The 22094-nt window shown below is 34.7% G+C and overlaps 2 protein-coding genes across 6 annotated transcripts; one reads left to right on the top strand and one right to left on the bottom strand.

The window, feature by feature from the left end:
• The first annotated feature begins 988 nt into the window (after positions 1-988).
• LOC132182385 (dihydrolipoyllysine-residue succinyltransferase component of 2-oxoglutarate dehydrogenase complex 1, mitochondrial) lies at positions 989-6838 on the top strand. Of its 3 annotated transcripts, none has more exons than XM_059595616.2 (15): positions 989-1117; positions 1482-1547; positions 1713-1796; positions 2438-2498; positions 2613-2637; positions 3256-3326; positions 3470-3544; positions 3698-3753; positions 3886-3930; positions 4069-4356; positions 4472-4566; positions 4879-4969; positions 5080-5190; positions 5851-6045; positions 6280-6838. In XM_059595616.2, exons 2-15 carry the CDS (start codon positions 1512-1514, stop codon positions 6469-6471), a joined length of 1425 nt encoding a protein of 474 aa, XP_059451599.2. In that variant the 5' UTR covers positions 989-1117; positions 1482-1511; the 3' UTR covers positions 6472-6838. The 3 variants fall into 3 exon arrangements, with proteins under 3 accessions (XP_059451599.2, XP_059451601.2, XP_059451602.2); XM_059595618.2 differs by having other exon boundaries at positions 1489-1547; XM_059595619.2 differs by having other exon boundaries at positions 1494-1547.
• A 1233-nt stretch (positions 6839-8071) lies between these two features.
• On the bottom strand, positions 8072-16539 carry LOC132181471 (ATP-dependent helicase rhp16). Of its 3 annotated transcripts, none has more exons than XM_059594706.2 (16): positions 16384-16539; positions 15781-15876; positions 14183-15426; positions 13802-13924; positions 13640-13713; positions 12979-13042; positions 12730-12876; positions 12558-12643; positions 11853-11922; positions 11277-11402; positions 10712-10942; positions 9593-9697; positions 9354-9506; positions 8725-8813; positions 8552-8632; positions 8072-8450 (listed from the first exon to the last, which is right to left on the bottom strand). In XM_059594706.2, exons 1-16 carry the CDS (start codon positions 16427-16429, stop codon positions 8378-8380), a joined length of 2808 nt encoding a protein of 935 aa, XP_059450689.2. In that variant the 5' UTR covers positions 16430-16539; the 3' UTR covers positions 8072-8377. The 3 variants fall into 3 exon arrangements, with proteins under 3 accessions (XP_059450689.2, XP_059450688.2, XP_059450690.2); XM_059594705.2 differs by having other exon boundaries at positions 15781-15879; XM_059594707.2 differs by lacking the exons at positions 8072-8450; positions 8552-8632 and having other exon boundaries at positions 9354-9481; positions 15781-15879.
• Positions 16540-22094: the final 5555 nt, after the last annotated feature.

Raw genomic sequence — 22094 nt, forward strand, 5'->3', positions numbered from 1 at the left:
GCACAATAATCAGAACAAGTCCGACACGACTCCTTCAGGTCAAACACTCACGTGGACGGTTCTGGAAAAATGCCACGCGGTAACCCGCGACTCCCACGGAACATTCTACTACATTCCTAATTTTCTAAATTCTAGAATTTAGAAATTATATTTTAATTGGAAAAAAAAAACTTTATCATCTTAACATATATTAATTACAAAGAATCTAACTTTTTTTTTTTTTTTTTTTTTTTTTTTCAATTACTCTTTTAACTTTATATGCTGATAAATACATACAATAATTATCTAATAAGTTTTTTCAAATCCTTTCCAAAAAAAAAAAAAAAAAAAGTCTTTTCAAATCACAATTTATTTTTTCAATGAAATAATTCATAAATTAATCATAAATATTTATTATCAATAAATACAATAAATTAATAAAAATAAAATGTTATCCATATGAGTTTGAGTTTGTGACTCAACAATCACAAATGCACTCACAATAATTTTTCTTTTACTTGTTCAACTCCGCCTTATTTGTTAATTTTTTGACATTTTTCAAGAGTGTCCTGCATTAAGAGTTGTCCCAAGCTCAAAAGTTAAAGCTTAAAGTTGAGTCCACTTTAATATATTAATACCTTTATTTTATTTGATATTTTCTCAAGGTGAGACTTAATTATGATAAGTGCACTGCTCTTGTATTAGTCTAATGACTCTAATAATCTAAATTGAAAAAATTTACATGAACCCAATTTGAAAAAATGCTTGTTCTTCTAAGGTTTTCTTCTAAATTATTTAAGAATTGTTTTATAAGATTTAGAAGATCCTACTCCTATGTCTTACAAAAAAAAAAAATCCTACTCCTATGGTAATATATTAGTATATTAATATAGATATGATAATCTCTTTTTTTTTTTTTTTTTAATCATGACGTGGGCTGCTCTTATTGGCCACCACCCAATAACCCTCCAAAAAAACAGAAAGTAAATCCCAAAATTTGAAACGCACATTTGATGGTCGTAGTCTCGTAGAGAAAGTTGGCACTAAAAGCTCTCGTTCGCCGCTTCGAATTTATACTTTTTCTTCATAGTCGTCGAAGTCTCTGATTCTGTTCTAACTCTTTGTAATCTTCTACCAGGTACCAGTTTCTCTTCTAATTCTTATTTTGTTCAATAAGATCTATGAATTTGGTTTAATTTGTTTTATATTAAATTGAAGATTTTCAATTCGGTGTCGCATTTATTTTTCTTTTGTCCGCCGTTTGGTTACCGAGAAAATGAAAAGAAAAGAAAAAGTAGATGCCTTGGAATTCAGCTGAACTGAAGTTTTTTGTGCTGATTAAAGTGATTACAGCGGCAGAGTCGATTTTTTTTTTTTTTTTTTTTTTGCTTTGATTTTCTTTTTCTGCTAAAATTTTCTTGGCAACCAAACAGTGACCATGAGATGGTGTTGTTTTTTGAGTTATTATCTATGGTTAATTTGGACCGGATTTGATATCGTAGTGATCAGGTCAGCTCGCAAGTGTCGAAGAAATGATTTGGGAGATAATTCGCCGCAAAGTTGCTTCGGTATCAATTATAATTTTGCTATAAAATTTTCTTTTTGTTTATTATAGATGGCGTTATCTTTGTTTCTGCGTCTTTTTCTAATGTAATGGTTGAGGTTTTGTTTCGATTTATTGGAGTGATTATGTTTCCAATGGATGGTTTTGTTGTGCATGTGTTAATCGGTAGCCGAAGACGTTAGGAGAGGCAGTGCAGAGGATTAGGCCTTCAGTGTTGTCAGGGGCAAGATGTTACAGGACAACTCGGAAAGAGGTACCAATGAATTATTGTTTTTAGTTGCTCTTGTAAGTTTCTGGGTGGATTTTCCGTGTAAATAATTGGAGATCTCATTGTAATATTGGTGAAATGGTTTCAATCTCTTTTCCTGAACGGCATCATATGATCATAATATATATAAGAAATGTGGATGTTGCAAGCGAATATATGTGGGTTTAGCAAAAATATTTGGTCAGTGGAATGTGGATTGAGTATGTTAAACAATGTGAAAAATTGCTCCATAAGAGTCATTGGTTTGACTGTGAATTGATGGTTATAAGCACAGAACTTGGTAAAGCTTTTCTTTATTACTATTTTTTTTTCCCCGTGATAGTCATTTGGCTGAAATTGATAAGCTGTGAGGGTCCCATACTTAAGCAGCATTTACAAAAAAAAAAAAAAAAGGGGGAAAAACTGTCTGAGCAATATCTAGGCTTAAATTCTGATAGAATATAGCTTTACAAAGCAGCTTGTGTTCATCAAAGTAAAAGAAAAGAGAAAAAAAATAATAATAATAAAATTCTTTCCACCTATTAGCTTGTGTTTGAAATTGAGAAAAATTTCTTCTCCCTTGTATATCTTGTCCTTGCCCCAATATTGTAGAAAGTTTCCAATATTATGGCTGTTGATCTGTGCAGGCTTTGCTCGCTGGGACAGGATTTGAGCATGTCCAGAGCTCTAGTTACCACACTTTTTTAGGTGATCTTTTGGAAAAATTTATTGAATGAATGTGCTACCTGCTGGGAACTTATTTACATGTGTGATTTTGTTTTCTTTTGCTGTGATTGATTTATTCAAATTCCTTTGTTATAGGAGGTCATGCCCATTCAAAGCCGAGGTCAGTGAGCTCTCATCTTTTATCTTTTCTGCCTCCCCCTCCCCCCACCTGAAAAAAAAAAAAAAAAAAAAAAAAAAAAAGAAGAAGAAGAGCTGTTTCCGACTGTACTTTCTTGTCCCCTTTTTTTTTTTGGTTAAATCCTTTCTTGAGAGAGGCGGTAAAGGTGGGTGGAGGGTGGTTTCACAGACCAACATTTTTGGCTCCAAATTTCGAGCATGTCTTAAACACCATAATTGGAAATATATGAGATATCAGACGAATCTGACTTAAGAGATTGTAAACTGACAGTCTTGGACCACTTTATTTGAAAAGCCCCTTTTGGAATTTATCACCATATTAACCATGTCATATAACATGAGAAAGCAGGTGGTCCAATACATCTGATTGTACTATGCCACACCTTTTACTTCTATAAAACTTAGGATTCTTCTTGATGTTTGCAAACTTGATCTCTTCTAGAATGAAAACCCTTTTCTGTTTTCTACCGCTTACATCCTTAATCTGGGAAGAGAATCCGATTCTTCCAAGCTAGGAATGATTGAAACATAAAAAAGGGTTCTACTCGTGAATTCCTCTGGTTTCTTGTTCATTTTGCGCCCTTTTTCTTTTTTTATGCAGGGAAGTTACAACACTATTTCAAGCTGAGCCCTTTGTTCGATTGAGGAATAGATCATTTTCTTCGGACAATGGTAATTTATAGTTTATGTGCTTGTGAGGATCCCTTATCTTAGTTTGATTTTTTCGTATGCTTTTATGTGTTTATGTTTGTGTATGCTCACGTGTTCACATTACTGGAGTTGCCTAGCTTTAACTGTTCCATCGTGCATTGTAGGAGACCTGGTTGAGGCTGTTGTTCCTTTCATGGGTGAATCTATAACTGATGGCACTCTAGCAAATTTCCTAAAGAGTATGTTATTCTCCAGCTGTGTTGTGAATTGTGATGCTTTTCATTCCTTAAGAATTTTATCGCATAATTGCATATGCTTGAACTTATATACATTCTGACATACATATGCATGAATTGAATACCTTCTGAGACTCATCTTTACACTATGAGCAGAACCTGGGGACAGAGTTGCAGTTGATGAACCTATTGCTCAAATTGAAACTGATAAGGTAAACTGCAGAGAAGTTTTTTTTTTTTTTTTTTAAATAATTGATAGATCTTTTAATTTTGAAGTATCAAGAAGAGTCATCGCTAATATTATTTACCATTGATATGGTTGATTTTTTTTTTTTCCCAACAAGGTGACAATCGATGTAGTTAGTCCTGAAGCTGGCATCATTCAAAAGGTAATATTTCAGTAATATGGCAATATGAAATAGTTGAATGTTCATTCAGCACCACTTTTTTCTGCTTAAAGTGGATTGAGTTATATTGTAGTGGTGATCCCTTTCTTTTTCCTTTTTTGCAAATGCATTTGGTTCTAGTTTGTGGCCAAGGAAGGTGATACTGTGGAACCAGGTACCAAGATTGCTGTCATCTCAAAATCAGGTGAAGATGTGACACAAGCTCCATCAGAACAGGTTGCTGCTCATCCACCACCTCCTGAACAGAAGGAAAGTGCAGAGAAGCAAATCCCCAAAGCAGAGGCCGCCCCTATCAAGGAGAAGATTAAAGAACCATCTCCATCACAACCCAAGGCAAAAGGACCTTCTCCAGCTCCTAAACACACAGCTTCAGAACCCCAGCTTCCTCCCAAGGATAGGGAAAGACGAGTAAGTTTGAGAGTTTCTTCTTCATGGAAGAAAAATACATCTTTGTATCTTTATTATGTATTCTCCTCCAATGGTAAGGAAATACTAAAGTATTATCTTGTCTTATCCTGTCTAGGTTCCCATGACAAGACTCAGGAAACGGGTTGCAACACGCTTGAAAGATTCTCAGAATACATTTGCTTTGCTGAGCACATTTAATGAGGTTGATATGTAAGTGTGAATCATCTTTCCTTTCCACATTTAAGGATCAACCATGTCTAATTTCATAAAATTTTCTTTCTTTTAAAAGTCTTCGTAATCTGATTATCAGGCTTTTCCCGTTTACACTGAATTTGACAACTGTCCTATTTTTACTGAATGTAATGCCATGCCTCAAGGAGAAAGGAAAAGACGATAAACTAATGAATATCATAATTATGGATTTCGAAGTGCTACTTCACTATGTCATTTTTTCCTTTTTGTTCCTGAAACGACTGTTATATGGCTCTCTTTCTCACTTGGTTAATTTTTTGTATAATGCAGGACAAACTTGATGAAGCTCCGGTCAGATTATAAAGATGCCTTTGTTGAAAAGCATGGAGTTAAATTAGGACTTATGTCAGGCTTCGTGAAAGTATGTACAAAGTAGTATGTCATATGTTTGAAGTGCCTTCACATATTTGATGATCTTGGAAAATGTGTACTGTTTGCGCATGTTCTTAATCTCATTCTAATTTGGTTCAGGCTGCTGTTACTGCGCTTCAGAGTCAGCCAGTTGTCAATGCTGTCATTGATGGTGATGATATCATATATCGAGATTACATTGATATTAGCATTGCTGTTGGGACTCCTAAGGTATGGCCGAATTCCATCGATTCAGTTTTGTATTTTTTCAGACTTTCTGAAACTTACCTGAAAAATGAGTTCCATTAAGTTGTCAAATCCTGAGATTAATAACTTTTGCCTTTTAAAATTCTGAACAAGTAGAAGTTTTCATTGCTTAAGATACAGAAGACATAGATGGATTTAATTGAATTGGCAGTTTAAGGCTTTTAATATTTTTTGTTCACAATTAATTGACTAGTGCCCCCAGAATTATCAAGAACCAAATTCAGTTTGTGTAGACTGTCATCTTCAATGTTATCATTTTATTTGTCGCTATTTTTTAAGAACTAGTCCTGGACCCACAGGAGGATAAAGGAAATGATTCTTTGATATCTATTACCAAATATGCTTCCGCAGATTTAATTGACAAAGCCTTATTCTTAGCTTTGATGAAGTTCAAGATACTAGCTGAAGTTATAACTACATTATATAGATAATCAAAATTTTCACGTGGTACTGAAGGATGATAAACCTTATTCTTAGCTGTTGCTAATATGCAGCGTTCAACTTACTTGAGCTGTTCTTCAACCACATGACATGAGCTTTTAGTCAGATGAATTGCAGCTTCACATCAAATTAATTATCTATATATGTTCAGCTAACAACGACGAAATTCCTTTCTTATTCAAGGGCCTCGTTGTTCCAGTTATCCGCAATTCTGAGAAGATGAACTTTGCCGATATAGAGAAGGAAATAAATACTCTAGCTAAGAAGGCAAATGATGGTTCTATATCAATTGATGAAATGGCTGGAGGTACATTCACAATATCAAACGGTGGTGTCTATGGAAGTCTTTTGAGTACACCAATCATCAACCCACCACAGGTAATGCTCATGCAATTGTCTTGGTTGCTGATTTTTTTTTACATTATTCTTTGAACACAATCCTTTCCATTTCAAGTGAAATAGAAAGGAGTTATTTAATGGTTAGGATTTACTGTTGTTGCATGCATTTAATAGTGTAAATGATGTCACATCATTTCATTTTGTTTGTTTTTTAATAGTATTCTTGTTATTGGCCGAAGTTCCACCAATTCACCCCATTGCTTATTTTGGCAGTCGGCTATATTAGGCATGCACTCAATAGTTAGCCGTCCAATGGTTGTTGGGGGTAATATTGTTCCTAGGCCAATGATGTATATTGCGTTGACATACGATCATCGGCTGATTGACGGGAGGGAGGCTGTGTTTTTCTTGCGCCGCATCAAAGATGTTGTAGAGGACCCTCGCAGGCTTCTCCTTGATATATGAAGTTTCTCTCGAATTCCCAAATTGCTGGTAATTCAATTTTAGCCAGAATAACATCTCAGCTCTAAAATTTTGTAGAGATGTCTTTTTTGATCTGCGATGCCATAAAGTTCTGAAACTACTTTAGTTCACGTGTTTACAAGAAAGAACCATGTCATGTTTTCATGCTATGGGTTCTGGATTTGCATACCAAAGTACTTTCATGTGTTCAAATTGTAGATGTCCTTTTGACTGGACAATCAATTCTTTTCAATATCATGTATAAGCCTTGAGTCTGTATAATACAAGATCCTTCAATGAAGGATTGACACAGTATATGTATAACAATGTTATTTATCTGTTGGCTGGAGTTGTTACAACTCCGTTTTTATCTTGTTTTATTGTTTTGCCTCTTCGTTTTTCCTAGGCAATGTCTAGAATTGAACAGAGTTGGCCCATTTGAACAATTAAACCCACTCCACTAAAGAAGGCACTTCCTCAAAATGACAAAGTACCATCTTTGGAAATTGGCGTGGGCATCGGAAATGGAGGTGAAAATGGGTTTTCCGCTTTCTGTACTCACCTCTGTTGGAAAGTCAAGGTCACCTCCGTTTTCCAGTGGAGGCAATTTCTGCCCTACTCCACCTCCGAAATGTCGAAAGAAGAGTTGGGCAAGGGCGATGGAAGACAAATTCATCATAGATCTTGGTCTTTGTCTCAACGCCTACTATGGCGACGCTTGGCTCTTTGGTTTATACCAATCAATACTTTTTCAGTCCTTAAAAAGAGAGAGAACATAGAAGATGATCTTTTCAATGCAACCAAACACGCAGAGAGCATAAAGAATGAAACCATTGCATAAAAGAATGAAACCATTGAGTTTCTCATGCCCAATAAAACTTGGCTCTTGCAGGACAAAATTTTCCTCCAAACTAAGTGGAAAAAACTTCTTCCAACTTGGTCTATAAAAATGGTGTATCTTGAACATGTAAAAATCACAAAGACAGTTGAAATAACTGAACATGTAAAAATCGCAAAGACAGTTGAAATAACTTTATAAAAAAATATGTGTATTTCACATATTATTAAAAAAATGAACACGTCATTTTTATATAGTGAGTTGATAAAAAATTCCTCCAACTCGGTAAAAAAGCTGTCCGCTCCAGCAGAGGGGGAGGGAGTTTTATGATAACCTGTCCTCTCTATTTCTCAGTAAACGGTTCTCTTAGTACAGTTCGAAGCCATGGTATTACAGTTCTGCTATGCCAATTCCGAAAATCTTCCGTATTTTATGTCGGACATCATAGCAGACTTGAAAGTATATATGACCATTTTGTGGTAACCGCATTGAACCCTCGGGAGAGTGGCTATTTTACCCATTTATTCACCTTTCCAGCTGGGATATCCATTTATTCACCTCTGCGAGCAGTGGAGTCTAAGCCTGTGTATGGATCTGGTTTTAACCGGATTTACATCAATCGTAATACGAAATGGTAAGAAAAACTCCAAAACGATGCGTTATAATATCAGTATATCTGTTGGAGACATACCTAAATCTCCAACTCATCGCCATATCCAGTCATTCAGATATCCAATCCAAATCTCATGTTTTACAACAAAAAACTAAGATCAACACTCTTTATTCAATATAACTAGAGTTGATTGACACGTAAAATTTTCTTTAATTGGAAAATAGGAATTTGCAAAAATATCACTAAATGTAACCCAAAATCAATCCATAACAGGATTGCTTACCTTTTGATGCCGGCTCATCTCCTACACGAAGGAACAAACATACACCAGGTAGTAATACACTTGGCTGGAAGATGATGATAATTTAATGTTAGGCTTAAAGCGAGCATCCATAAACAAGAGGAAGCAGTTGAGGCTTAGAACTGGAATTTGCTTTTCATCTAGTGGATAATCCTGCTCAGGTAACAAATAGAAATCTCAAGTCTTCTTCAGTTAATTTTCCGAGGGCCTCTGAAGAGCCACCTATGGTCCTGCAAAACACAATTATTGGGAAGAAAGGTTAGTATTGCAACAAAAACGGGTGAAAACGACTAGAATAATACATCCTCACCGCCAGACAAATGACACTTACCCTTCAAACACTAATTCCTTCTTTTCTTGCAGCTTCAGAATCCTCTCCTCAATTGTATTCTCAATAACAAATCTCACAATTCTGTAAATGTAGAGAGAAAGTCAGAATCCGCATAGAAAAGGCTAACAATTGTAAGAACTCAGGATATTGGAGTTGGGAGCAAAAAGCAGCACCTGATTGGTTTAAACTGCCCTATTCGGTGGATTCTATCTTGTGCTTGCCGCTCCACAGCTGGGTTCCACCAAGGATCCATCAAGAAGACCTAGACACAGGTACAACACAAGAAGCATACCAAGACACAATAAATAAAGAAGCTAAGGGTTTATCTATATCTTTTGGAGGCAGAGGCCACGTAAAAAGAGGCTTGGTTTAGCTAAGAGTTGAAAGAAAATCAAATTAACAACTAAAACCCAAGAACGAAAAATAAAATCTACAAATATAATTTGAAGGTAACTGGCCTGGCTCATTTTTGCAAATGCAGGCAGAAGGACATCAGTGGTAAAATCTAGAGAAGACAAAAAAGGAATAAAGCATAAAAAATTCTCAAAAATGCTTCTCAAATGCCATGAGATCTATTTTCCCAATACACAAATCAATCAATAGTCTTGAACCTGTCTAACAGAAGAAGACTCCTCATTATATAGAGCCTAAGGAAAATTATCATGGACTTTTACTTTATGAAAAATCAGCTCAAGAAATGATAAACTTAATTAATTTTTAAAAAACATGTAAAAATGCATGCAATGAAGCCTGAAGAAAATTAGATATTAAATTTAAAAAGACCAAGAAAGGAATTGCTCACTTGTGATGCAACTGTAAGATTCAGAGCAACACCGCCAGCTTTCAAGCTCATAAGGAAAATCTTGCAATCTGGGTCTTCAGTAAACCTCTTGATAGCCGCATCTCTTGCAGGCAAGGACATGCTTCCAACTAATTGAACACAATTTATACCGGACTGCAACAGGTTAAATGCATTACTTTCTCTCCTTCCATAAATTGACAAAAAAAAAGGGGGGGATAAAAATGCAGATTTTAAACTACCTTGTGAAGGGAATAATTTATAAGATCCAAGAATGATGTGAACTGGCTGAAAACAATCCCTTTTGCGGAACCATCCCTTTCAACCATGGACCTAATTTCTTCCCTCTAGAACCATTCAAACTCAGTCATACAGCATGTGCAAAACTACAACAATTAAGATAGATATGGACACACAAGAAAACATATAGGAAAATCAACAAAAAAAGAAACATTAATTTACCATAGCCAAAAAAGTTTAGATCAGGTTTTTTTTTTTTTTTTTTGGCAAAACCAATTTCTTAAAATCCTTGGAAAAGAATTTTGCCAGAGAGGGAAGTTACGGCCATATGATGCAGGAACGTAATTATTATCAAATGGTCACAAGATTATTTTAACATCATCCAATTGATGGTTTAGCAAGAAGTAGAAAAATAGAAAACCCATGCAATAAAAAAGGACACCAGAAAACGAAGAAGAAAATCAACAGAAAAATATTACTATTTTTTTTCTTTGCCCAAAAAATAATATCAATTTTGTCCTTAACACCTTATTTTTTTTTAAAAATTTGGCTGGCCTATTTGCCAGTAAGAAGATGGTTTTTGATCATATTGAAGCACGAAACAGATTTTTTAGATGATGAAAGACTATACTATCCTAGCTCCATCAATTAATGGTTTAGCAGTCTCTGAAGTTTGATTAGGCAACCTCCTAGATCAAAAGCTTTCTATTTCAGGCCTGAGAAACCTGCAACTTCTACTTCACCATTTTGCCTTTTCATGGACATAATGAATAATGACTTGCTCCTAGGGCTGATTCATTCATCACATTTGCTTTGCTATTTGAAATGTAATTTGACCACTGCTGTAGCATTTGAAGTGGTTTCTTGCAGAACCATATTTAAAAGGTTTTCTTAATTTAGAAGAATGAGCACAAAGGAAAATGACTTTCACAATTGCCTTCAAAGACCTCTATTTGTTCTCAATCATATTTATATACAAATAAAGACATTACGAGGTAGCAAAATCATGTTAAGAAATATATACTATCCAGTGGAGCTTTTATAGAATTATCAAGGTTGCAATCTGAAAGGGATGTGTGTGGAAGGAGCACATAACATTTAAAAGTTTTGTATACACATACCAAAGCCTCTATTTTTGTGCTTGTCTGAAAATCGTCAAGTTGAATTCTGTTCAGAATACTTGAGGATCTGAACCCCTTGATGGTTGTTTTAGAAGTCTGATCTCCATCATCCACATTTCTAGTCAAATCAACAGTAAGTAATTTCGAACATGAAGGGCATGAGGCTTGTCCCAAGGAAGCACAAAAATCAATCAAACAAGTCTTACAGAAAACATGCTCACAAGCAGAGACCTGTAACAATAAAAAAAGTTTCATTTATTATTATTATTTTATGAATAATAATTTATTAGAAGAAGAAAAAAAGCTCATGTATACGAAAACCTATTGGGGTTGAAAATCTAAAAAGTTATAAAATCTACAAGATTAGAGGAAAAGAAATTATGAACAAGTTTCATCTATTATCAGTATCAACTTAGTCAGATTTTATTTTATTCACTATATTATCCATCAAGAATTTTATTGAAAAGCTTTACACCCACCAAAAAAAATGGTGATTATCAATGTTTGTGCCAAAATTCCATACTAGCGAAAAGAACAATTGCAAAAACTAAATAGATGAACTTACCCTAGGATCTTCAGCTGGATGGTGACAAATACCACAAACGCGTTCACTATTGTCATTATTAACCATGTTTCCACTTCTTAGTGCAGCAGTTCTAGAATATACTACAAGGTAAGGATGATCCACTGCCTGTAGTTATACACAAAAATAGAAATTAGAGGCCTTGGCAAATGAGATTTGTCTATAGCACTAGCAGATTATTAACAGTTTTTACTTTTGAATCCACAGCACTCAGATGATTTACAGTTTTCTACTTCTGTAAATTTCAATCTTCTGCTGCTGAGTTGATATGCAAACTACTCTCTAAGAGAAGACCCATATAGATTAGTGGACCTCTAGACTTGGCCAGTCAAGCCTAACCCATCAAAGAATTCTGGAAAAAATTTCATAATCAAGAGCTAAATTTTTCTTCTGATTAAAAATGCTTGAACCTCACAAATGAGGGATCAAATTTTCCAATCAAAAGGGCACACACGATTAACGCAAGGCCCTCTCTTAGTAAATTGTTGTCCACAGAAGATATACTTTTAAAAGGTTAAAAAAGAGCTACTTTAGTTTTACAGTACAATTATCATTCACCTGCCGCAAGCGTGTGAGAAGCTCAAATATGTGAGCGTAGTTATTCATTATGGTTCCGTCCTGAACATATCTGTAAAGTATAAAGGCACATATGTGAGCGTAGTTATTCATTATGGTTCCTGCCTGAACATATTGGTAAAGTATAAAAGCACATTTATACAGACACGCTGAATTAATCTCATAAGACAGATGAAATAATTATGTGTGGTTTACGTGCGCATGCATTTACAAGTATGAACTTTGAACGAAACAACTTTTTGCCATGTAAAATTGTAGATGGCTTTCAAGAGGGGGGAAAAAAACACTCATTAGAATCACAGTTTCTCTCTTGCATTTGTTTTTCTTTTTTTGGCCCCCCCGGGGGGGCGGGAGGAAAAGCAAGGAAGATACTAGGCCCCCCAAAAATCCTGAACTTCCAGAAAAATTAATTTGAAACTTTAGCATCTAATGATGTTCATGGTAACATTTTTTTTATAAGTAATCAACAAATTTTATTAAAAGCATGACGCACCCATATGTACACAAGAAGTATACAAAAGTAAACACCTAACTAAAACAAGCAAACCCCCCCCCCCCGCGAAAAACCCCAAGGCAGGTTCCAATTGAACCAACTGACCACCAACTAACAATGACCCCACCCTAATCCATCAATATGTGGAATTTCAAAACTGAAGCACAAAGCAAAAGAGATTGTGGGTGACATACGTATTGAACTGTGCCTGACTGTCATTGTACACTGATTCATAATAATCTTGTTCTTTGATATCCAAAGTATCCCGCCTCAATGAAACCTGCAGAAAGATTTTGGGAAGAATTTAAAGATGCAAAGGAAAGAAACCCGTGGGTGGGGGGTTAGCCATAAATCACTAACACTTACAATTCTAGGGGGAAGTGCCAGGTCAGCAGCCCTGCCTTTTTTTGTGCGTCTTAGCACTATGTTCTTTAAAATTCTGTGTTTGAGCAAAATCATGGCTCTTCGTCCCCCATCACCATTTCCATATATTTGTATTGGTGTAGCCACATACTTAAAAGGATCAGCATTGAATTATATGTTAGCAAGGAGTATTAAGAAAGATGCCTCATAAACAACAAAAACAAAATGAGAGCAATGACTTTCAGGACTCACTTTATTCCACCAACAAAAATGCCTCACCGAACTATGAGAACAGTTCGAACATTCTTTTGAAGAACTGCAGGTGGCCATCAGAGAAACAAAAATATAAATAACAATTACACCAAAATTGACGAAAAAGTAATCCCAATTAATGTTCCATAACTATTAAGAATGAATAACAAAACAACATGACAACATGAGAAGAATTAAGATAAATCTAAGTAAAAGAAAACTATTTTTTATTAACAGCTACAGATTCTTGACGTTATTTCTTTTTTGCCACCTCATTTAAGCAAGATATGAACTATATAACACAGTCCACTCCATTGTTGGCTGGTACTTATATCATTGTAAACCAATTACAGACCCTAGTGTAGCACAAAGGAGAATAAGATCCAAAAATGTTCCTGAAACCTCCCAACAGTAAGAAGTTTTCAGTACAAGAAACATAAAGACATTTAAAACATTCGCTCACGGTTCTAACATATCAACTAAAACAATGATTATCCAATTCTTCAATTTGCATACAAGAAAAAATCATACCAGTTCAGATTTCTCAATTAAGCCACAACCAATTGTATGTAGTCAATCAACTCTAGACCATAGCCAATGTACACTATTACTTCTTACTTATATATTGCAGTCATAAAGAATGTTGAATTTCAAAACATACCTATGATCAAGTGTTCTGCAATCACAGTCTTTACACAAGTAATAAGAGTACGGAATTATTCGCAGGAACCGAACCTGTGCAAACAACATATTAACTATATAAGCTTGCCTGAGAAAGTTGCCTGATTATATAGCATATTTTTCGTAAATGCATTAAACTTACCAAAGAGTAAAGTTCTCCAACACGGTTCTGAAGGGGAGTACCACTTAAAGCCCATTTGTATGAAGACTCTAAAGCAAGAACAGCTTTTGCCGTATTACAATGTCTAGCTTTTATATAATGTGCCTATTTTCACAAAAAAATAAAAAAACAAAAAAAAAGGATGGTCAAACTACTTCTCAAAAGCATACTCCTAGTAGAAATTGACATTTAATCCATAACTACAACAATGGGAGGCAACAAAAAAAACTGAACAAAAACTGATCCATGTAGGACAACACTGATTGTGAGTGCGTGAGCAGATGCTTGTTCACATGGACAGAGAAAGAGAGCAAGAGACCATAAAGATAATTCCCTTATTGCAAATAATTTGTGCCAACTTACCTCATCCAGAATTACACGTTCCCATTTCACAGCATGCAAAAAGGATTTCCCTCTGGAAGAACCTTCGACACCATCTGAATTTTCATTTCCAAATCTAATTCCCATATCCTTCTCTTTGCTTTGCTGGTATGATGTCTTCTTAAAAGCTCCCTTCCTTTTCTTGCCATCACATTCATTCATCTTGTCTTCAGCAGATTCCATTTTCTGATTTGACATTACACTTTTCCCTTTTTTCCTGGCTTGTTTAGATTGCTTCTCTGTTCTAACAGCATCAGGCCCACAAAAATATTTCAAGTGCATTGACAGCTTCCTATCATAAAATGACCTGCCACAGTAAAGGCACTTCTTCTTGGGAGGCATCATGTGCTTTCTGTACTCAGCCTCAACAATAGAGTATGTTGTTATGACAAAATCATAATCTCTGAAGTGTTTAGAATTCTTCCCTCTATTGGCCCCATGATAAACAAGCACCTTGGTGCTTCCCTCTGAAGTAAACCGATCAATCTCACTCACCCACTGGCTCACAGCAACCACAGGACAAATTACAAGGGTGGCTTTAATTCCAGGCAAACCTTCGGATGGACCTGGTAATGTAGAGGGTTTATCAGGTTCACAAATCCTGTGGATTTCCCGTCTGGCAAGGACAAGTGCAATTGCTTGAATGGTCTTCCCCATCCCCATCTCGTCCGCAAGAATTCCCCCTCCTGTTGCAGACTTTTCCTGTTTCAAAGCCCAAGCCAACCATTCCTTTTGGTATCTTAGCAAGGGCATGATCAATTCAGGCGGAGCCTCAGCAGTTTCAATTATCACTTCATTCTGACAACCCAAATCAAAATCTTTCGTCAAATTTTCATCAATCCATCTCTCGTGCTCTTCTTCCCATAGATTCCACATAAGGATTGGCTTTGAACCATTTTTTGTCCTCTTTTTGTATGTCTTCTTCTTGCTCAGCCCAAGGAAATCAATTTCGACAGCTCCTTGCTGAGTAAATTCGTTACCATCTACACCTCCATGATGCACTGCATTATCTTCCCGAACCTGTTCTCCATGCTCCACCAAGTTCCCTTCCCAACTCGGTCCTCCACGCTCCACTGTTTTCTTCTCTCCCCCTTTCTTCCTCCTTTTTCTTGAAGGCTCATCATAATTCTCAAATCCATAACCATTATCTTCCCAATCATCAACTTTGGTTGTAGCTTTTGGTTTCTGGTTCAAGTCCAAATCACCTCTCCCGCCATAGTCTTCATCTATATTTTACATATCAACACTTCTCACTTATATATAAACAAGAAGTAAAATTGCTAAAATACACTACAAGATTCCATCTGGCAGACTAGTTTGTTTCATGTAAAAATATCTCCTTGAGAACACTTTTCTATAATTTTTTCTTTTTTTCTTTTTTTTTTCATTAAAAATTTAACTTACATCTATCTAGTTACCTACTTCAAATACATAAATCCTCAAGCTGAAAATACTTCACCAGCATACATTGTGCCAAGAAATTTTCCAGAACAAAGTCGGTAGTTGGATAATTCAAAATCCACAATTTTTGTAACTGAAATAAAAAATAATCCCACAAAAAAAACAAAAAACAAAAGTACCTTCATCACTGGTATCGGACGGCACAAAAATTTCGGAATCAGAGCCCGATTCGTTAGAGCTATCATCACTAAGCTGTAGTATTTCCACATCGCTTGCTTCTAGTTTAGCAAAAATAATAATAATAAAATTAATAAAGAAAACAAACAGATAAAAATACTCATTTTAGTATGAGTTTTCAAGTCATACTGATTTCGAAGTTCTGAACCTTATATCCCGTTCCCATAACAATCCAAAACCTAATGTTCAAAACTTTAATTCCTTTTCTTCTCCTTCTTCGCAGTAAGCACACATAGCTCCTTTTCACAATAATGTGCATAAATAAATAAACAAGACGAAAACATTTGAGCTTTTTCGTTATACTAATTAATCCAAATCCTAACGTCCAAAATTTCAGTTTCATTATGGTATTTCACACCTTCTTAGTAACCAAACAGGTTTAACTCGAAGGAAAAAAAAAAAAACAGTGAAAGAGATTCATACTAATCTAAAACCTTACCAACTTTTACCACACTTTCTCAGTAACCACACAGCGATAAAAACTCTCAACAACATAAATCAATAATAATAAAAAATAAAAATAAAAATTGAGTCTCAGACATTACCATCGATAGGAGATTTGGAGATTCGCCTTCGAGGACGAAGCTCCATTGCTTATTCAACAAATTAATATTTTAAAAATAAAAAATAAAAAAGTTAGGGCTTTTTAAGGCTCGGTGGAAGAAGTAGAAGACCGTTCTAATTCTGAGAGAGAGAGAGAGAGAGAGGTTTTAGAACGTGGGAAGGAAACGACGACGGTGAAGCCGCATTATATAGTGCCAAGTGGCGGGAACCACGTCAGCTTCTCCTAGCAAGTCCAACATATCACAGCCGTTTCTAGGTTGGCTTCAATGAGTCCCACTAGAAAGTCAGTTAGGGGTGAAAAGATGATTATAGCATAACCGCTAATCGTAACCATCTAAGTGGTTAGGGAAATTTATTAACGGCCTCCGCTAACTGCCTATACAGTTAACCGATGCTTAACGGTTAATAACTTTAATAACCGTTAACTGTTTTTTAAAGAAAAAATTTAAAAAAGTTTAAAGCTTAAAAAAAAAATAAAAAATTGTTTTTATGGTAATATGATAATACCTTATTACATATAACATCATTTCTAGATTTTTATATATTTAAACACAAAAACAATGGCGTTTTATGTATATATATATATATATATATATATATATATATATAAAGGCCATTAGCAATTAATGGTTAGGGTTTTGAATAGCGGTTAGCGGTTTTTTAAAAACCGTAACCACTAATGGTAACCGTTCCTAACTGCCTTCAAAAGTGGTTAGCGGTTAGTGCGGTTAATGGCAGGGGCAGATCTATGTGTTGGGTTGGGTTGAAAATGTTTAAAATTATTCATAAAATATCTATATTTTAAGAATTCACTCCCCAAAATGATATTTTTGTCCCCCAAAACATATTATAAGTTATTTTGTTTGTGTTTTTTTTTTCTTAGCCTTCTTCCCCATATCTTATTTTTCCTTGCATTTATTTTATTTGGAGTAAAAGTGTAGAATAGGATGAAAATATATGTTTATTTTATTTTATTTTAGCTTATTTTACTAATTATTTATATTATTGTGTGTTTGTGATGTCATGCAATTAAATTTAAGACTTTTATGCTTATTGTGTGTTTATGTATCTATATGTTTTTGTATTTATATAAGTTTGTGTCCCAAATATATATATATATATATATATATATATATATATATATATATATATATATATATATATATATATCATCCCCCCACACGAAAAATCCTGATTCCACCCCTGGTTAGCGGTTAACCGTGCCCGTCTTTTCACCCCTAAAGTCATATTTATGTGGACGGTGTAGATCTTAAGAAGTTTGTGAACAGACATAAATTTTAAATTTTTTTTTTTTTTCAACCTACTTTAATAAATGTCAAGTTTTTTCTAGTAGGTTTGACCGTTTGAGTGAGTGAAACTTTTCACTCTCTTTTGATTTTATATATTTAAGTTTTATAATTATCTTTTTTAATTGGAAATAGTAAGGTTGTACAATTCTGAATTCTCTAAAGTATTAATAAATCTATTTTTATTTGTGTTTGGCCAATTTATACTTTCCTTTTCTTTTTCAAGTGAAAGTACGAAATTTTGCTCATTAACTCATATGCTTAAATGCGATTTTCGTTTTTATATAAACTAGTCTATAATCCGTGTTATGTGTGGGGTTTTCATTATAATTTAATTTAATTATTTTTTTGAACGCCTTATAAAAAATAGTAAAAAGTATAAAGAATAATAATAATGAAAAAATTAACAAAAAAAAAGGATGTAGATAGATTCATTAAATACAAACAACCGTTGATCTGGCGTATGGTGAATGTTGGGTGAATCCAATTAAACCAACAATAAACAACAAAAAATAGTCATAAAATATAGTTTGTAACATACTTTTTTTTTTTTTTTTTTCTAATTTAAAAGCCAAGAAGGGGCGACTAGTGTAATTTTCCCCTTGGGCGTGACCATCGGGGTTTTCACCCGCTGTAAAATGTTATGTTTGAGCCATAGCTATTGTTTGGGAAGGCGAGTCCGTCACCACAGTATCACCAAAGTGCAAGTTGGTAAAGCCCCTTTTTAGTAGTATTTGGTTCACAGACTAGCTACTACAAGCGGGTTCGAACTCGTGATCAAATAAGAAGAAAGGAAGGGAAAATTGAACCCTATCCTCTGTTGTTTTACCAACTCAACTACCACCTTGGTGTAGTTTGTAACATACTTAACCACCCTATAATTTTATATTTTAAATTTTGGTTCCTTTTCAACCTACTTTGTTTGTTTTTTTTTTTTAAAAAAAAAAGAATTGTAGTAACTTTGTTTTTTTGTTTTGTTTTGTTTTGTTTTTTGTTTTTTTTTTGAAAAGAATTGTAGTAATTTCATTAATATCAAATAGGGATTACAGGTTGCTCATAAACAATGAGTTCATTGAATCAAAAAGGAGGATCAGAAAACTACACAGTATCTATACTTTGTTTCATTGCCATTCTAGCCAGCTCGTGAGCTACCTGGTTTGCCTCCCTGCCAACATGAGTAAACGTCTAGCGAGAAAACAGCCATGTGTTTGATTGTATAGCATCAGTAATATGCAATTGTTAGTGAATTTTTTTTTTTGCAGAGTTATTAAACATGCATATTACTAGGGGTGAAATAGCGAGCGGTTCTAACCGCATAAACTGCTAACCTCTAACCATACTAACTGCTAACCGCATATATATATAGAAACGATGTCGTATGTAGTATGATATTATGGTGTTACCATAGAAATGACATTGTTTTGATTTTTTTTATTAAAAAAAAATTTTAATTTTAATTTTTTTCTTTTATAAAGTGGTTATCCTCGACCCAAAGGCTAGGATAAAAACTTTCACCCCAAAGATCGCTCATGAAAGTAGATCTAAGGAGAAGTCAAATCCTAATTAAAAAAAAACAACAAAAATGCAATAAAAAATCAGCAAACAGCTACAACAACTAAGGCGAAGGAGACGAAAAGCTCAACTGATTTCAGGGAAGTGAAGAGCGGCGCAGCATGGTGGAGGTCGGACGGAGGCAGCACAATACAAGCAAAGGGATGGCTGGAGCAACTGAAGTGGTTGAAAAAACAAAAAAAAAAAATTAAAAAAAAAAGGGGAGGGGGAGGAAAGAAGAGGGGAGTAGGGGGGAGGGGAAAGGAGGAGGGAGTAGGTCTAGAAGCCTGATTCAATTTTAAATATGCTTCTTTCATATTTTTAAATTGCCACTTGTTGCAATTCTAAGCTATACTCTTGAATGCTTATGCTATCATATACAAAAATATATGATTCATCAATATGATTTGATTTGTATTTATTTGTTTTCTTATTTGATTTGGATATTAATAACACTTGACCTACTATATTATTTTTATGCACAAAGAATAGAATATTTATCTTTTAATGGATATATGAAGAGGTTTGATGAACATGTATACATTACTATTATTGTATAAATAGTAGATAATATTATTTTTAAGGAAAATTATAGTTTACCTCCCTAAAGTTGACAACGTTTTTCAATTCGAACATCAAAGTTTCAATTTTTGCAATCCACCCCCACAAAGTTCCAATTTTTTTCAATTCGACCAATATTATCTCAAAATTTCCATATTGCCCCCTGATTTTTATTTTTATTATTTTTATTTTTTATAAAAAAAAAAATTGGGGGTGCAAAAATGGCCAGATTGCCAAAGGACCACGAAATATATATATATATATATATATATAGGAGGGTAAACTGTAATTTTCTCTTATTTTTAATAGCATATCTATTAAAAGATTGACAAAAATTTCCTCCAAATTGGTCCGGATGAAATATCTTATAACACATTTAAAATAGTGCCAAATGTCTATAAACATTTAAAAAGCACATTAAATTTAGTTTAAGGGTGCGTTTGTGATTGCGATTTTGCTAGAATAATTTACATTTTTAAAATATATCACAAAACGTAAGACGTTTGACATTGCGATTTAAAAAGCACTTATTTTAAAATAGGAAAAAAATCTGCGATTTCTATAGGCTGACTAGAGGGTGCTTATTTAAAAAATGCAAATTTAAACCAAAATCACGATTTTACATAACAAATATTTGATTAAAAAGTATTTTTTAATATGTTTTACCAAACGTCTTTGCAATTTTAAAAAGTAGCGATTTAAAAAACGCAATTTTTAAAATCGCACTTATTGAAACCGCAATCCCAAAAGGTTCCTAAGTTAGTAAGCTGTTATTAATAACGTTAAGAATTTAATGGGCTTTTTAAATGTTTATAGACACTTAAATGGGTTTAATACTATTTTAAATGGGTTTAGAGAATATGTCCTTAAAAGATTTATTAAGTGGAAAAAGATTGTTAAAAATTTATAACACCCAAATCCAAACTTCATGAAATACGTTCAATCAACTAGAACTACCCGATCAAGAAACTCTTTGAGCAAGTTACTCATACCCTAAAATACTAGTTACATCTAAATCAAATATTTTTGTAGTTGTTCTGAATTGGTCAAAATCATTATTGAAAAATAACCTAGTTAACTTATGTGACTGAGAACTACACAATGCATTTGTAATCTGTCTCTATGCGGCCCTAGTGTCATGACAGGATCGAGATCCCCCACAATTGGGGATTTGTGAAATTTCTCTCGTACTTAAAATCAAGCAGAGTTGTGAGAGGCCCATGGGCCGCTCGACCAAGTTGCTCGAACAGGAGACCCCTCTCTCACAACTCACAATTTCCCTAACTCCAACACTCTAGGCAAAGAATCGTAGGGAATCCAAATCCCCATGAAGTCTGATTTTGTAATGCTTTCTCATAAATGGCTTGCCTCAACATGCATGCATTTGGCATAGAAAAAGAAAAACAATGGTAAAATAACATATAAACAAGAATAAACCTCCTATGCGGTCGGGTTGCAAAACCCAACTTTTGCAGCCCCCAATCATCTAATGCCACCTAAGCTAAGTGCACAAGCTTAGCTTACAACCCAATACACCCGATAAACAAACACTAGATAAAAAAAAAAAAAAAAAGAGAGAAAGAAGGAGAAAGAAGAAAAGATAGAAAGAAGTGGCGTGGGTCTGGCAGAGAAGAGAAAGAACAAATGGCCATGGGTAACTAAGTAACTTTTCTCTCTTTCTTCTTTGGATTTTTCTTATGGGTCTGGTTTTTTCTAATCATTTGAGTTCAAAATCATTTCTGATCAGTTTTTTTTTTTTTTGCTTGATGGGTTTTTTCTGATGGGTCTTCCCAGCCACTGAAATGGCGCCAGTGAAGGGGTCTGGTCGTGGGTCTCACAGCTCCGGTTGGATTTTGAAGCATTAGTTTCTAAGGGTTAACCTTTCCCTCTAAGTTTTAATTTTAACCCAAAAACTAGTTTTGAAGCATTATAATCGATTTTTGTGGCATTATAATCGATTCTTGAGGCTGAATTCGACAAGAAAGTCGCCGGAGAGGGTGACCCAAAATCGTCGAAGAGGTGGCCCACGGCTGGGTCACGGCCAGATCCAGCCGTGGGTCACGCAAAACCCACGCCATGGGTCTGGCAAGACCCACGGCTGGGTCTCGCCTGACCCGTGCCGTGGGTTTGGCGAGATCCACCGGCCATTTCTTCTTTCTCTACCAGACCCACGACATTGCTTCTTTCCCCTTCTTTCTCTCTTTCTCTTGTTTTCATCCGGTGTATTTGGTTGTAAGTTATGTTTGTGCACTTCGCTTAGGTGGCAGTAGTTG

The sequence above is a fragment of the Corylus avellana genome, chromosome 5 (genome assembly GCF_965113065.1).
Source record: "Corylus avellana chromosome 5, dhCorAvel1.hap1.2, whole genome shotgun sequence".
In the NCBI taxonomy this organism is placed as follows: domain Eukaryota; kingdom Viridiplantae; phylum Streptophyta; class Magnoliopsida; order Fagales; family Betulaceae; genus Corylus; species Corylus avellana.